Source organism: Pelobates fuscus, chromosome 1, assembly GCF_036172605.1.
Source record: "Pelobates fuscus isolate aPelFus1 chromosome 1, aPelFus1.pri, whole genome shotgun sequence".
Taxonomy (NCBI): domain Eukaryota; kingdom Metazoa; phylum Chordata; class Amphibia; order Anura; family Pelobatidae; genus Pelobates; species Pelobates fuscus.
Genome location: NC_086317.1, coordinates 129,954,398 through 129,969,833, shown reverse-complemented (window position 1 = coordinate 129,969,833; position 15,436 = coordinate 129,954,398). Strand labels below are relative to the sequence as shown.

Sequence of the window (15,436 nt, the reverse complement as noted above, 5' to 3'; positions counted from 1 at the left end):
TAGTGGGCCAGGGACAAAAGTAGGGGGGCACATTTAACCTTGACCCCGCCCCTGCCGCATGTTAAGCCCCGCCCCCGACACAATGTTTTTTTTTTAATAATCCCTGGTGGAGGATTCATTATTTTCCACCAGGGATTATTAAAAAAAACATTTCCCTTGATATAGTGCCATTGTTGCCAACATTTGAGAAATTGGGACATTCAGCGCTCCCTGTACAGTGCTGCTCTCTGTATAATACATGGCTGTGTGTATAATATCCTGGGACAGTCAGTGCTCCCTGTATAGTGTTGCTCTCTGTATAATACATGGCTGTGTGTATAATATCCTGGGACAGTCAGTGCTCCCTGTATAGTGCTGCTCTCTGTAAATACAGATCTGTTTGAGTATAATATCCCAAGACAGAGCAGCACTATACAGGGAACACTGATTGTCCCAGGATATTATACAGACACAGACCTGTATTATACAGAGAACAGCACTATAGTATTATACAGATAGCTGAACATATACCCCATGTCCCAATCTCTAGACTACAAGTACCTGTCAACAGCAGCTCCCAGATGCGTGTAACAGGGCTAAAGTGTGCGGCAGCTCACACAGATGATTCAGCGGTAAAGCGCAAACGCTGGCAAAGCCAAACTGGAAAGCAGCCCTGGAAAAAAAATGTATGGTGAGCACACAAGCTCACTGACATGCACAAATAGGCTCACTGACAGACAAAAAACTCTCTGACTCGCACACAGGCTTACTACAGACAAACTCACTTGTATAAACACAGGGGTCACTACAAAGAAGTTCAGGGACACACACATGCTCAATAAATAGAAGCTCACTGACACACACAAGCAGTACCATCTTAACAGTGTTAAGTGCCCCCAGGCAAAGCAGTGCACTGAGGCTCTTCCTACACAACAACTCACAGGAATAAAATTTTTAATTATTGATAGACTGCTGAGTACATACACACAGTACACAAATACGAACACCGAGAAACTTCTGAATACACACACACACGTTGCTGAATGCACACAGACGTTGCTGAATGCACACAGGCTGATTTTTACACTTACACACAGACTGCTGAATCCAACACACACACAGCTGAGTCCATACACACACACACAGACATACAGACTGCTGAGTCCATATACACACACACAGACTGCTGAGTCCATATACACACAGACAGACACACAGACTGCTGAGTCCATACACACACACAGAGTGCTGAGTCCATACACACACAGACTGCTGAGTCCTAGATACAGACACACACAGACTGCTGAGTCCATACACACACAGACTGCTGAGTCCATACACACACATTTACTGCTGAGTCCACACACACACATAGACTGCTGAGTCCATACACACACATAGACTGCTGAGTCCATACACACACACACACAGACTGCTGAGTCCATACACACACATAGACTGCTGAGTCCATACACACACACAGACTGCTGAGTCCATATATACACACACACAAACACACAGACTGCTGAGTCCATACACACACACACACAAACACACAGACTGCTGAGTCCATACACACACACACACACACACACACAGACTGCTGAGTCCATACACACACACACACACACACACAGACTGCTGAGTCCATACACACACACACACACACACACACACACACACCGACTGCTGAGTCCATACACACACAGACTGCTGAGTCCATACACACACAGACACAGACACAGACACAGACTGCTGAGTCCATACACACACAGACTGCTGAGCAGAGGCGGCTCTAGACTTTATGAGGCCTTAGGCGTAACTCAAACATGAGGCCCCACTAACAAAAAAGTGTCACATATACACATTGATGTACAGTACCTGTGTATGTGCCTGAGAGTGTGTCTGACAGAGAGTATCCTTGTGTGTGAGAATGTATGTCTCTGTGAGCATGTTTGCGTTTTTGTCTGAGACTGAAGTGTGTTGTGTGTATGGCGGGTGATGGTGTAAGGGGGTGATGGTGAGAGGGAAAGGGGGGGTGATGGTGAGAGGGAGAGCGGGGTGATGGTGAGAGTGAGCGGGGGTGATGTGAGAAGGAGGGGGGGTGATGTGAGAAGGAGGGGGGGTGATGTGAGAAGGAGGGGGGTGATGTGAGAAGGAGGGGGTGATGTGAGAAGGAGGGGGGGTGATGTGAGAAGGAGGGGGGGTGATGTGAGAAGGAGGGGGGTGATGTGAGAAGGAGGGGGGTGATGTGAGAAGGAGGGGGGTGATGTGAGAAGGAGGGGGGTGATGTGAGAAGGAGGGGGTGATGTGAGAAGGAGGGGGTGATGTGAGAAGGAGGGGGGTGATGTGAGAAGGAGGGGGGGTGATGTGAGAAGGAGGGGGGGTGATGTGAGAAGGAGGCGGGGGTGATGTGAGAAGGAGGGGGGGTGATGTGAGAAGGAAGGGGGGTGATGTGAGAAGGAGGGGGGGTGATGTGAGAAGGAGGGGGGTGATGTGAGAAGGAGGGGGGTGATGTGAGAAGGAGGGGTGATGTGAGAAGGAGGGGGGTGATGTGAGAGTGGAGGGGGGGTGATGTGAGAGTGGAGGGGGGTTGATGTGAGAGTGAGGGGGGGTTGATGTGAGAGTGAGGGGGGGTTGATGTGAGAGTGAGGGGGGGGCGATGTGAGAGTGAGGGGGGGGCGATGTGAGAGTGAGGGGGGGCGATGTGAGAGTGAGGGGGGGGGGTGATGTGAGAGTGAGGGGGGGTTATGTGAGAGTGAGGGGGGGTGATGTGAGAAGGAGGGGGGTGATGTGAGAAGGAGGGGGGTGATGTGAGAAGGAGGGGGGGTGATGTGAGAAGGAGGGGGGGTGATGTGAGAAGGAGGGGGTGATGTGAGAAGGAGGGGGTGATGTGAGAGTGGAGGGGGGGTGATGTGAGAGTGGAGGGGGGGTGATGTGAGAGTGGAGGGGGGTTGATGTGAGAGTGAGGGGGGTTGATGTGAGAGTGAGGGGGGGTTGATGTGAGAGTGAGTTGATGTGAGAGTGGGGGGGGCGATGTGAGAGTGAGGGGGGGTTGATGTGAGAGTGAGTTGATGTGAGAGTGGGGGGGCGATGTGAGAGTGAGGGGGGGATGATGTGAGAGTGAGGGGGGGGCGATGGGAGAGTGAGGGGGGCGATGTGAGAGTGAGGGGGGGCAATGTGAGAGTGAGGGGGGGCGATGTGAGAATGAGGGGGGGTGATGTGAGAGTGAGGGGGGGTTGATGTGAGAGTGAGTTGATGTGAGAGTGGGGGGGCGATGTGAGAGTGAGGGGGGGATGATGTGAGAGTGAGGGGGGGGCGATGGGAGAGTGAGGGGGGCGATGTGAGAGTGAGGGGGGGTGATGTGAGAGTGAGGGGGGGTGATGTGAGAGTGAGGGGGGGGTGATGTGAGAGTGAGGGGGGGGGTGATGTGAGAAGGAGGGGGGTGATGTGAGAAGGAGGGGGTGATGTGAGAAGGAGGGGGGTGATGTGAGAAGGAGGGGGGTGATGTGAGAAGGAGGGGGTGATGTGAGAAGGAGGGGGGTGATGTGAGAAGGAGGGGGTGATGTGAGAAGGAGGGGGGTTGATGGTGAGGGGGGTGAGGCTGAGGGGGGTGAGGCTGAGGGGGGTGAGGCGTGAGGCTGAGGGGGGTGGGGGTGATGCTGAGGATGGTGAGGGGGTGATGCGGGTGGTTGGGGTGGGTGATGCTGAGGGTGGTGAGGTGGTGATGCTGAGGGTGGTGGGGTGGTGAGGCTGAGGGTGGTGAGGCTGAGGGTGCTGAGGCTTAGGGTGGTGGGGGGTACTGAGGCTTAGGGTGGTGGGGGGTGCTGAGGCTGAGGGTGGTGCTGAGGCTGGTGGGGTGGTGAGGGGGTGAGGCTGAGGGTGGTGGGGCTGAGGGTATTGGGGAGGGTGGGGAGGCTGAGGGTGGTGGGGGTGCTGAGGCTGAGGGTGGTGGGGAGGGTGGTGGGGCTGAGGGTATTGGGGAGGGTGGGGAGGCTGAGGTTATTGGGGAGGGTGGGGAGGCTGAGGGTGGTGGGGGGTGCTGAGGCTGGTGGGGAGGGTGGTGGGGCTGAGGGTATTGGGAAGGGTGGGGAGACTGAGGTTATTGGGGAGGCTGAGGATGGTGGGGAGGGTGGTGGGGCTGAGGGTATTGGGGAGGGTGGGGAGGCTGAGGTTATTGGGGAGGGTGGGGAGGCTGAATGTGGTGGGGGGTGCTGAGGCTGAGGGTGGTGGGGAGGGTGGTGGGGCTGAGGGTATTGGGGAGGGTGGGGAGGCTGAGGTTATTGGGGAGGGTGGGGGGTCTGAGGGTGGTGGGGGGTGCTGAGGCTGGTGTGGGGTGCTGAGGCTGAGGGTGGTGGGGAGGCTGAGGTTATTGGGGAAGGTGGGGAGGCTGAGGGTGGTGGGGGGTGCTGAGGCTGAGGGTGGTGGGGCTGAGGGTATTGGGGAGGGTGGGGAGGCTGAGGTTATTGGGGAGGGTGGGGAGGCTGAGGGTGGTGGGGGGTGCTGAGGCTGAGGGTGGTGTGGGGTGCTGAGGCTGAGGGTGGTGGGGAGGGTGGGGAGGCTGAGGTTATTGGGGAGGGTGGGGAGGCTGAGGGTGGTGGGGGGTGCTGAGGCTGAGGGTGGTGGGGCTGAGAGCATTGGGGAGGGTGGGGAGGCTGAGGGTGGTGGGGAGGGTGGTGGGGCTGAGGTTATTGGGGAGGGTGGGGAGGCTGAGGGTGGTGGGGGGTGCTGAGGCTGAGGGTGGTGGGGCTGAGGTTATTGGGGAGGGTGGGGAGGCTGAGGGTGGTGTGGGATGCTGGGGGTGGTGGGGAGGGTGGTAGGGAGGCTGAGTACAGACACTCACACTCACACTCACTAAGCCTACCTGTCACTGGAGGTCAGGCAGCCATCTTGCATCCTTTCCAGCAGCAGCATGGGCTGCTGCTTAACGGCGGGGGCGGGGCTTATGTGCGGGAGGCGGGGCTTCGTTTGGGGGGCGGGGCCTGTGCCGGGGAGCCTGTTAGTGCTCCCTCCAGCCCCAGACAGCACCTGACCCAGCGTTACAGCTGCTCTGCCCTGCATTCCCTCGGGCTGTAACAGGCTGTTACAGCCCGAGGGAATATAATTTAAACACATAGCCAGCAGGTTGCTGGCATTTGGGGGGGGCACAAGGGGGGGCACAGCATAATGTGGGGGGGGCCATGGCCCCCTCTGGCCCCCCCCTAGTGACGCCACTGGCAATAACCTGTCCAAGATGAATATGTATGACTTGGGTAAGATCTGGTCCGAGCTTAGGGAAGTTATAGAGAGATGGTGTAGTCTCGAAATGTTGTAGTTAGGTAGGATTAATTTGGTTAAGATGACTCTCCTTCCAAAAATTTTATATTTTCTCAGGACAATCCCCCTTTGTCATGAACGCTCGCTACTCCAAGAGTGTGCGTGACTTAGCTGTGGTGGTGAAAGAGTTAAAGTTCACTATTTGTCTGCACTAGACCGGAAATAATGACAAAATCCCCCTTAACACCACCCACACTTAAGCATAAATAATATAAATATTAACTATTTTAATGCTGCCACCTCCAAGACAATTTATAAATGGGGTGCCTTGGTCCCCCAGGTAACTGAAAAAAAAAAACAAATACAACTTAGCACAAAAACGTAATAAAGGAATATTTATAAAGAGCAAAAATATGAATCACATAACATTTATTAAAAAAAAAAAAATACAAATAAACAATAAAATAATGGTTAAATCTAGAATACTTCCCAAGCCCCCTTTTAGGAAGGTTCCTCACAAATTCTTAGTCATTTCTAGCACCAATGACTATTTTCCATTACTGCAGAATATGTAATATAAGGAGTTTTATTTTTAAAGTGGTGCCATCCAGCCACCTGAGCACTTGCATTCTAATCAGCAGGAAACAGCGTATTTTGCGTAGTGGGGTCTTTAAGAGATCTGGTGCGCATGCGCGAGTGCGCACCACATGCCTCTGGAACGTCCAACTTTACAGGCGAACGTCGGCTCTCGCGCATGCGCAAACTGCCGCCCCGGTGTACGCACGCGCTCTCTGCATTGTCCCTCACGTACTGCGTGACGTCAGGCCGCCGTGGCCGTTAGAGCGAGGAAGAGAGCGAGAGAGTGAAGGAGAGGGAAAACGAGAGATATAGGGGCGGCTCGTACTGCGGCGGCGTACTGTACGTGCGCTGGTGGCGTCGCGAAGCGGTCAGTTCAGGGGTTCAAAGAGGAAAAACATGGCGGATAACAAAGGAGGCGGCGGCGGGGAGACGGACGGTTCTCTGAGCAGCAGCAGCAACAACAACAACAATCATGGCGCCGGGCAGAACGAGAGCCCTGCTGGTACCGAGGCCCAGGCGGTGGAGGAGGCGGAGACCGGGGACAAGGCCCCAGCTGCCCCTGCACCCGCCGTAGCGGCCCCGGCGGAGGAGAGTCCAGCCCCATCGTCCTCTGCGCCGGCGGCGACCACGACGGCCTCCTCGGCTCCGTCCTCCTCCTCCACGGCGCCCGCCTTGCTCAACCTGCTGGATACCTGCGCCGTGTGCAAGCTCAGCCTGCAGTGCCGGGAGTCTGAGCCCAAGCTGCTGCCCTGCCTGCACTCCTTCTGCCGCCGCTGCCTGCCGGAGCCCGAGCGCCAGCTCAGCGTCCCACTCCCCGGGGGCACCAACGGGGACATCCAGCAAGGTAATAGCCGGCTCCTGCAGGGCCACATGGAGAGGAGGGGGGGAGTGATGCTTCCCATAGAGAAACATGGTGAGTGAGGGATACTTCCCATAGAAATACATGGTGAGTGAGGGATACTTCCCATAGAAATACATGGTGAGTGAGGGATACTTCCCATAGAAATACATGGTGAGTGAGGGATACTTCCCATAGAAATACATGGTGAGTGAGGGATACTTCCCATAGAAATACATGGTGAGTGAGGGATACTTCCCATAGAGTAACATGGTGAGTGAGGGATACTTTCCATAGAGTAACATGGTGAGTGAGGGATACTTCCCATAGAGTAACATGGTGAGTGAGGGATACTTCCCATAGAGTAACATGGTGAGTGAGGGATACTTCCCATAGAGTAACATGGTGAGTGAGGGATACTTCCCATAGAGTAACATGGTGAGTGAGTGAGTACTTCCCACAGAGTAACATGGTGAGTGAGTGAGTACTTCCCACAGAGTAACATGGTGAGTGAGTGAGTACTTCCCATAGAGTAACATGGTGAGTGAGTGAGTACTTCCCATAGAGTAACATGGTGAGTGAGTGAGTACTTCCCATAGAGTAACATGGTGAGTGAGTGAGTACTTCCCATAGAGTAACATGGTGAGTGAGTGAGTACTTCCCATAGAGTAACATGGTGAGTGAGTGAGTACTTCCCATAGAGTAACATGGTGAGTGAGTGAGTACTTCCCATAGAGTAACATGGTGAGTGAGTGAGTACTTCCCATAGAGTAACATGGTGAGTGAGTGAGTACTTCCCATAGAGTAACATGGTGAGTGAGTGAGTACTTCCTATAAAGAAACATGGTGAGAGTGATACTTCCCATAGAAATACATGGTGAGTGAGGGCTGCTTCCCATAGAAATACATGGTGAGTGAGGTCTGCTTCCCATAGAAATACATGGTGAGTGAGGTCTGCTTCCCATAGAAATACATGGTGAGTGAGGGCTGCTTCCCATAGAAATACATGGTGAGTGAGGGCTGCTTCCCATAGAAATACATGGTGAGTGAGGGCTGCTTCCCATAGAAATACATGGTGAGTGAGGGCTGCTTCCCATAGAAATACATGGTGAGTGAGGGCTGCTTCCCATAGAAATACATGGTGAGTGAGGGCTGCTTCCCATAGAAATACATGGTGAGTGAGGGCTGCTTCCCATAGAAATACATGGTGAGTGAGGGCTGCTTCCCATAGAAATACATGGTGAGTGAGGGCCGCTCTGACATATGGGATCCGATCACTGCTTAATTCTAAATAGAGCTTTATGTTTTGTGTGGTTACAATTAATGTTTCGTTCTCTGGATTGGGCATTTGTCACGATGAGTTGGGTTTTCTTGCCACATGGAATCATGTAACTAAACAGTGTACTTGAAATATGGGGACTTGCTTTCCCTAGGAATCCTGATGGATTTTAATTTTTCTTATGCTCCTGTGTGTTCTGCAGCACATGGCTTATAGTAAAACATGCAAATCTGTGATGGCATAAGGTACATAAAAACTTGATTCCTGCCCCCCCCCTCCCCAAAATTAAAACCAAAACAAAAGTATATACCGTATTTGTGATAGACATAACAATACAATGAATTGGTAAAATTACATGAAAGAGTGTACACTCGTGTTTTGGAGACCATGCCTCTAGCTCGATTTGTTATAAAATGCAAGGGGGTGTGTTTAAACAAAGCCTTAATTTATCAACCTGGACAGATTGCTTAGTTGCTGACATTATGGGTGAGGTTGAACTTGTACTGTTGGTGTGGTGTGCAGTAATTCTGTGAGTGGGTAGAGTGCAAATTGACAGACCTGGATTTTGTGTTTTTATAGGGGTCTTTTTTTTTCTCTATTTTTTTTTAGAACTTGTAATCAACCTGGCAAAAAAGTTACTTAATTGAAATATAATTTCCAGTGCCCAAATACGAATGCAATTGTCACTTATTAATTTGTTTTCAGCGTGAATATCTCCTCACCTGGGTGCAGATTCCGTGTGTGTGTACGCACGTTTATACAAACTCTCTTTTTATTTTGTTTTAATTTGATTTATGTTGGTTAGCTTGGGCTAATGGATTACATAGATCCTGTTCCAGTTTCATAATTGTACAGTACAAAACTGCTAGCTGACTGTCACAGTGCCCATTGCCATAAATCCATATAGATAATAATTGGCCAAAATCTGCCTGCCTGGGATGCATTGTTTTACTTAATTATGCCTTAAGTGCTGTCCACTCATGTAGATTTTTGTAATTACTGAGATGTTTTATTTTATGCAAACTTCGCATGATGTGTATAAGCATGGAACTGCCGAAGGAGTTTTCTTTAAAATCAGATTTTTTTTTTTTATGGTTATTACACTTGAGCAAAAATCAGTTTCAGCTGTGTCGAACAAATTAAATACCATTTAATCTACTCCCAAACAAATTGATCCCTCTATGATTTACATGTGGAGTCTTACAGATTAACAGATATTTGATTGGTTCAACAAATCTAAAGCAAATTTGTGCACAAGTGTAATGGTTATTAGTTGGAAATTGGCTGTTATGAATGGAAACAACCAAGCTCTGTCAAAATATGAAGTAACTGTTTTGTGCACTATGTCTCTAGTTTTTTTTACACTTCTAACCCATCTCCCTGTGTCAGAATAGCCCCATCAGTGTTTTCATTTGTATTGAATGTGATCACATGTAGATTGTGGTGATAATTATAGATGGTACTTTTATTAAATGAGATCATTGAAACATAAATATACTCTAGTGTGTCGTGTATTTTATCATGCTACTTGACTATTCAGAATATATTTATATTTTAGAGGCAAGTATTTTTTTTTTTTTAAAGGAACACTATAGTCACCTAAATTACTTTAGCTAAATAAAGCAGTTTTAGTGTATAGATCATTCCCCTGCAATTTCACTGCTCAATTCACTGTCATTTAGGAGTTACATCACTTTGTTTCTGTTTATGCAGCCCTAGCCACACCTCCACTGGCTCTGATTGACAGAGCCAGTATGAAAAAAAAAACTGGTTTCACTTTCAAACAGATGTAATTTACCTTAAATAATTGTATCTCAATCTCTAAATTGAACTTTACTCACATAAAGGAGGCTCTTGCAGGGTCTAGCAAGCTATTAACATAGCAGGGGATAAGAAAATCTTAATTAAACAGAACTTGCAATAAAGAAAGCCTAAATAGGGCTCTCTTAACAGGAAGTGTTTATGGAAGGCTGTGCAAGTCACATGCAGGGAGGTGTGACTAGGGCTTTTATTCATATAAGATCTTTACTGTTAGGTGAGAATTAAGTGTCAAAACACAAAACAAACTTATAAAGTATACACCCTGTGCTATCACATCTGACCTGTCGCATCTGATTTGAAAATGAAACCATTTGTTCATTGAGGCTTTGTGAATAGTAGCCAGTGGAAGTGTGACTATGGCTGCATAAACAGAAACCAAAGCGAATAAACTCTGAAAGTTGTTTTGGTGTTTTAAAGTATCCTTTTCTATTTGAAATTTACTTTGAGTTCCCTGACATTTCTAACTGAATATGTTAAATTGGAAAGTCTTTTTTTTCTTCTCTATGTTGCAACTCTTCCATTTAGCTGCTGCGTGCAATTTTTTATTTTTTTTGCCTTAGTCCCTCTGTAATCTCAAGGGATGCAATGAGCCCAACATCATATTGGAAATCAGTGTCATAGAACTGTGCAGATTCTATTTTGAGATAAGCTGGAAGTTCAAAGGGTAGAAATATCTAACGGCTTGTAAATCGTTAGAAATATCTAACGGCTTGTAAATGCTTTTGGTAACTGGCTGCTATTATGTGTATATTAAAGAATCCGTAAAGGGTAGCAGAGGAGCTCTGTTATTTCATGGCAGTCCATTTAGTTGCAGTTTTTTCACGTAGCTGTTTTACGCTTGGTAGTTGTTCTACAGCAGGGTCTCCCGAAAGGTAGATCCCTAGATGTTGTAGAACTACAAATCCCATGATGCTCTGCATGCCTTTAGAGTGACAAAGCATCATGGAAGCTGTAGTTCATCTAGGGATCTACCTTATTGGGCACCCCTGTTCTACAGAGTGTTTGTACTTATTGTAAGTTGGATACAGGTTGGAGGGGCGAGTTTTTTTAAAATAATTTCTTTATCAAAACAAAGTTTTTAGTTAACTAGTAAGCTGATTGTTTTGTTTCCTTATGTTTACCTTTAAAAATGTGTTTAAAAAATAAATAAATAAATAAATTTTTTATACCATGTTTGTAATATTGACTATTATACATTGCTTTACATTTTCTGAAATTATCCCCTTTGCATAATGTGTAATTTCTATGTGTGAACCTAATTGTTTACATGCCTGGCCTATACTAACCAGCTTTCTTCACATACCTTTTTTTTTTGTGTGAAATTTTTGAAATGGGTAGAATCCACTATTGGAGTCCATTAATCTTGCAAATCAAGAAGATTTATGCATACCATAGCGTAAGTTGCTCTTGATAAACTGCTTCATCGTATTATTTATTTTTTCGTATTCAAATTAATTGATTCACAAATTACTGCATATAAAAACAAAGTACAAAAGTGCTAGAACAGATACAGTAGACATTCTAGTTCATGATCTCCTGTGGTCTAGTGAGTGTTTTGATACAGAGAGATTTTTGATACAGAGATCACACTTAACCCCTTAACGCCGTTACGGCGTTCTATGTCGTCCCGCATTAAAAGGGCTTTAAAGCGATTGCGGCGGCATAGAACGCTGTAACGGCTTAAGCCCCCAGGAGGTCCAGCGTACTCACCTCCGCCGCGATCCACTTCTGCCAGGCAGCCCTCCCCGGCAAATGAGGCCCCCGGGGGCCATGTGATCGCTCTCAAATGCATATGTATTAAAAAATTCTACATGTATATTTAATCTTTTAACATAATTATGTGATTTTGATTAAAATTTGATTGACATGCCTGACAACACAGGGAGAAAGTGCAGAGAATTTAATTCGCAAGCACTATATTTGACCCTGTAACTCTCCAAGACACCATAAAACCTGTACATAGGGGGTACTGTTTTACTCAGGAGACTTCGCTAAACTCAAATATTAGTGTTTCAAACTGGTAAATTGTATTACAACGATGATATTTTAAGTAAAAGTGAAGTTTTTTTCATTTTTTACAAACGTACGGCACTTTTATGGACTATATTATTGTTGTAACATGTTGTACTGTTTTAAAACACTAATATTTGTGTTTAGTGAAGTCTCCCGAGAATAACAGTGCCCCCCATGTACAGGTTTTATGGTGTTTTTTAAAATTAGTCACATATAAGGCTTGCATTTCATTTTTTCGACATTGAAATTTGCCAGATTGGTTATGTTGCCTTTGAGAGCGTATGGTAGCCCAGAAATGAGAATTACCCCCATGATGGCATACCATTTGCAAAAGTGGACAACCCCCAAGGTATTGCAAGTGGGGTATGTCCAGTCTTTCTTAGTAGCCACTTAGTCACAAACACTGGTCAAATATTAGTTTTTTTGCTTTTTTCACACAAAAACAAATATGAACGCTAACTTTGGCCAGTGTTTTGTTACTAAGTGACTACTAAAAAAGACTAAACATACCCCACTTTCAATACCTTGGCTTGTCTACTTTTTCAAATGCTATGCCATTATGGGGGTAATTCTCATTCCTGGGCTACCACACCGTCTCAAAGGTAACATTACTAATTTGGAAAATTTCAATTTGAAAATGGAACGTTCTATATTTGACCCTGTAACTTTCCAAAACACCATAAAACCTGTTAATGGTGGGTACTGTTGTACTCGTCAGACATCCCATTTTTTTTGCAATAAAACCGTATTATGACATTCACAGCTAAAATGTCAGACGGAAATATAAATTTAAAAGAAAATCTTTTTTCTCACATTTTTTTAAAATTTTATTCATAATAAATTATGTTCCATATATGAATAGTTAATGATAAATTAAAGCCCTGTTTCTCCTGAACAAAATGATATATAATAAGTGTGGGTGCACTTAATGTGACAGCGGTGAATTACGGTTGGACAGACGTATAGCGCAAATTCCAGTCTTTGTTTACGTTTTGTTTTGATCAGAACGTGCACTATTGACTCCGTCCTGAAGGGGTTAAACTTACAACATTGTAATCTTAATCAGTTGCTTTGGTATCAGTCAGGCTATATTGTACTGCTATAGTGAGCAGAATCTGGTTGGGAAATGTGAACAGAACGTATAAAAGTATATAGAGAAATGCGTATGGTAAAGAGGAAGAGTATAGTGGGGGTTTAAGGAAGCGGTAGAGAGAGAAGATGATGTGCTGTGTGAGAGCAGAAAGCGATTTTCTCCGCAATTGCCAAATGGCAGTGAATTTAGAGGTGGTTCCATAGAGTCAGTGGGACATTGTCTCATATGACTTAGCCTTATCCACCTGTGATTTAACTTCTTGTACAAAGGGGGAAGCTGTGGTTTTTCAGTCAGGCACTGTCATTGTTTTATCCGCTATATAATTATGCATGTTTATATTATATGTTTAAGGGATAATTATTGAGTAATGCTTCTTGTGTGTTGGGAATAAGAAGGAATGTGGTTACAGAGATGGTATGCCACATGTCCTCCCAAAACTGCATTAGGACTGGACAATCCCTGCAAATATGAAAAATAGTGCTCGTGTTTTGAGTGCAGCACCAGCAGGTGTTCGACGCTTCAGGCAATATGCAGTGTGGGTACAAGCACAGCAGTTGTTTCTATTTTATTCCCAATGGTTAGTGTAGTGGAAGACTTTGAATATTTGGGCATTTGCTTATTGCCAACTTTCAAGGGGAAACATACATCCTAATTCTGTTTCCAATTGTTGAAACTGGTTCATGTTTGAAATCTCAAGTGTCAATATTCCTTGAGAAGTTGGTGTACTTTATGCAAAGATGCGTAAAGATTTCTGAGGGGGTGTTGATTAGAGTGGGAGATCTCAGGAAAGGGAAAGGAACATGTTTATACAGTTGGTGTATATTTCAAGTCCACTGTAAGCCATGAAGCCGTATTAAGATGAGGGGTGTAGAATTTTAGGGATAACAGGGGAAATGTAAGCAAATGGAGCCCAGTTGTGCCACATACAGAGGGAATGTTTTCTCATGGATAGCGCATTATGGAGTATTGGTAATTTATGCTTAGTAAGCCATAGAAGTTGGATCGTGTTTTATAATTGTGAGTTAACGTACTGTAGAAGGGCCCAAAGGGGGAGCAGAAGAATGTGTTGCAATGGTGAATGTTGGGTGTAGCTGGCAACTGTGGTTTCATTTTCCAGATGTTTGTCTCTGGAAGTTCGCTAGTAGTGTATTGGGGAGAGCTTTGGACAGCGTTCTGAAGAAGTAGAGGATTGTTGGGGTAATGTACATTTTAATAGAATTGATTCTACCTATCTTGAACAACTCAAACTAAGCTGAATACCTAAAAACGATATACATGTAGTTTGCTAGTCAAATTTGTAAGTGTGTTTTAGGAGAGATACAGTTGTGGGAATTCGTATTAAGAGTGCGTGGTGTTGTGGTAGGAAACTGTTTCAAATTTTTCTAGTAGTTGTAACATGTTGAGCAGGGACACCATGGGAATTGAGAGGGATAGGAGGATATTAGCGATCGCTGCCATCTTGGTCTGGCGTGGTCCTCTTCGCTGATTTACTGCTGTGAGTACAGGATTTGAAGTCTGTGGGGGATCCTGCGAGACCACAGGATCCTCCATAGACACAGCCAAAACCCTGCAGTTGTCACTGATGACTTAATCTCCACCTTGCGTCAAGGAAAGTCAATTGGAGGAGAAATACAGGGATAAAGTAGTCCCCACTTTATGTCTGTATATCTCTTGAGTGGATTTGAACTTAATGGAAATTCCAACACAGTCATGAGTATTTCATGAAGATAAGATCATTTTTCAGGGGGCATATTAAAGGACCAAACTAACTTCAGAATTGCGAACCTGTATTTTTAACTATGGTATTCTTATCTCTGGTTCAGAAACCTCCCCCATATCATTTAAAAAAAACAAAACAAAAAAAAAACTTGCATTTATCTCGCAGCACTGGTCTCTCCATGGCTGCTACTCCATAAGATCATCATTACTGATGATCCCAGCGAATCCATTCAGGGCTAGTCTGTATGTGAGGCAATCTGCATCTCTATGGGAAGTGTACGGCATCTGAATATACAGTGCAACACCAAACACTGCAGGACTGCCTCATGAAGCACTTCTGATGGCTCAGTGACAGTCTCTTTACATCAGAACAATTACATTAAGCTGTAGTGGTGTGTGTGTGTGTGTGTGGTTTTTTTTTATTTTTTTATTTTTTTTTGTACGTTATTTGCTGTGACATCAAATCAAAAATAGTTATTTAGTATTTGAGAGTTGGGAAAACGTGCCTTTGTGTGTGTTTTCCCCTTTTCCATGATGTGGCAGCACAAAAATGCAGATTATATTTGTAATCGCTAGTTTCATATCAGTCGCTGCTAAAGTAGTTGTATTCTTGATTCAAGGAAATGATTCCTATTCCTTTATTCTTAGTAACTAAGAAAGAATAGCTTGTTACAGAATTCTACAAAATATTAGTTTAAAGTAGTAACATTAAGACTCTTTACTCAGTGGCTCCTGGGACTTGTCAAGCCTAGCAGTTAACTAGTAAAATCTTTCTGCTGTTTTGCACATGCTCCACTTTAGCTTCCAATTTGTGATCTGAGGAAATACAGGTTTCTGTTTGCCTTTTGTTCTTAAAGGG

General features: G+C 45.8%; 1 protein-coding gene across 4 annotated transcripts in view; it reads left to right on the top strand.

Moving 5' to 3' along the window:
- Nucleotides 1–6,048: 6,048 nt before the first annotated feature.
- The window catches only part of TRIM33 (tripartite motif containing 33), a 128,778-nt gene continuing 119,390 nt past the window's right edge, over nt 6,049–15,436 (top strand). For all 4 annotated transcript variants that reach the window (XM_063450339.1, XM_063450324.1, XM_063450332.1 and 1 more), the window contains exon 1: nt 6,049–6,658. In XM_063450339.1, the coding sequence (XP_063306409.1) occupies nt 6,211–6,658 (448 nt within the window). In that variant the 5' untranslated portion in view covers nt 6,049–6,210. The remainder of the gene's footprint in view (nt 6,659–15,436) is intronic.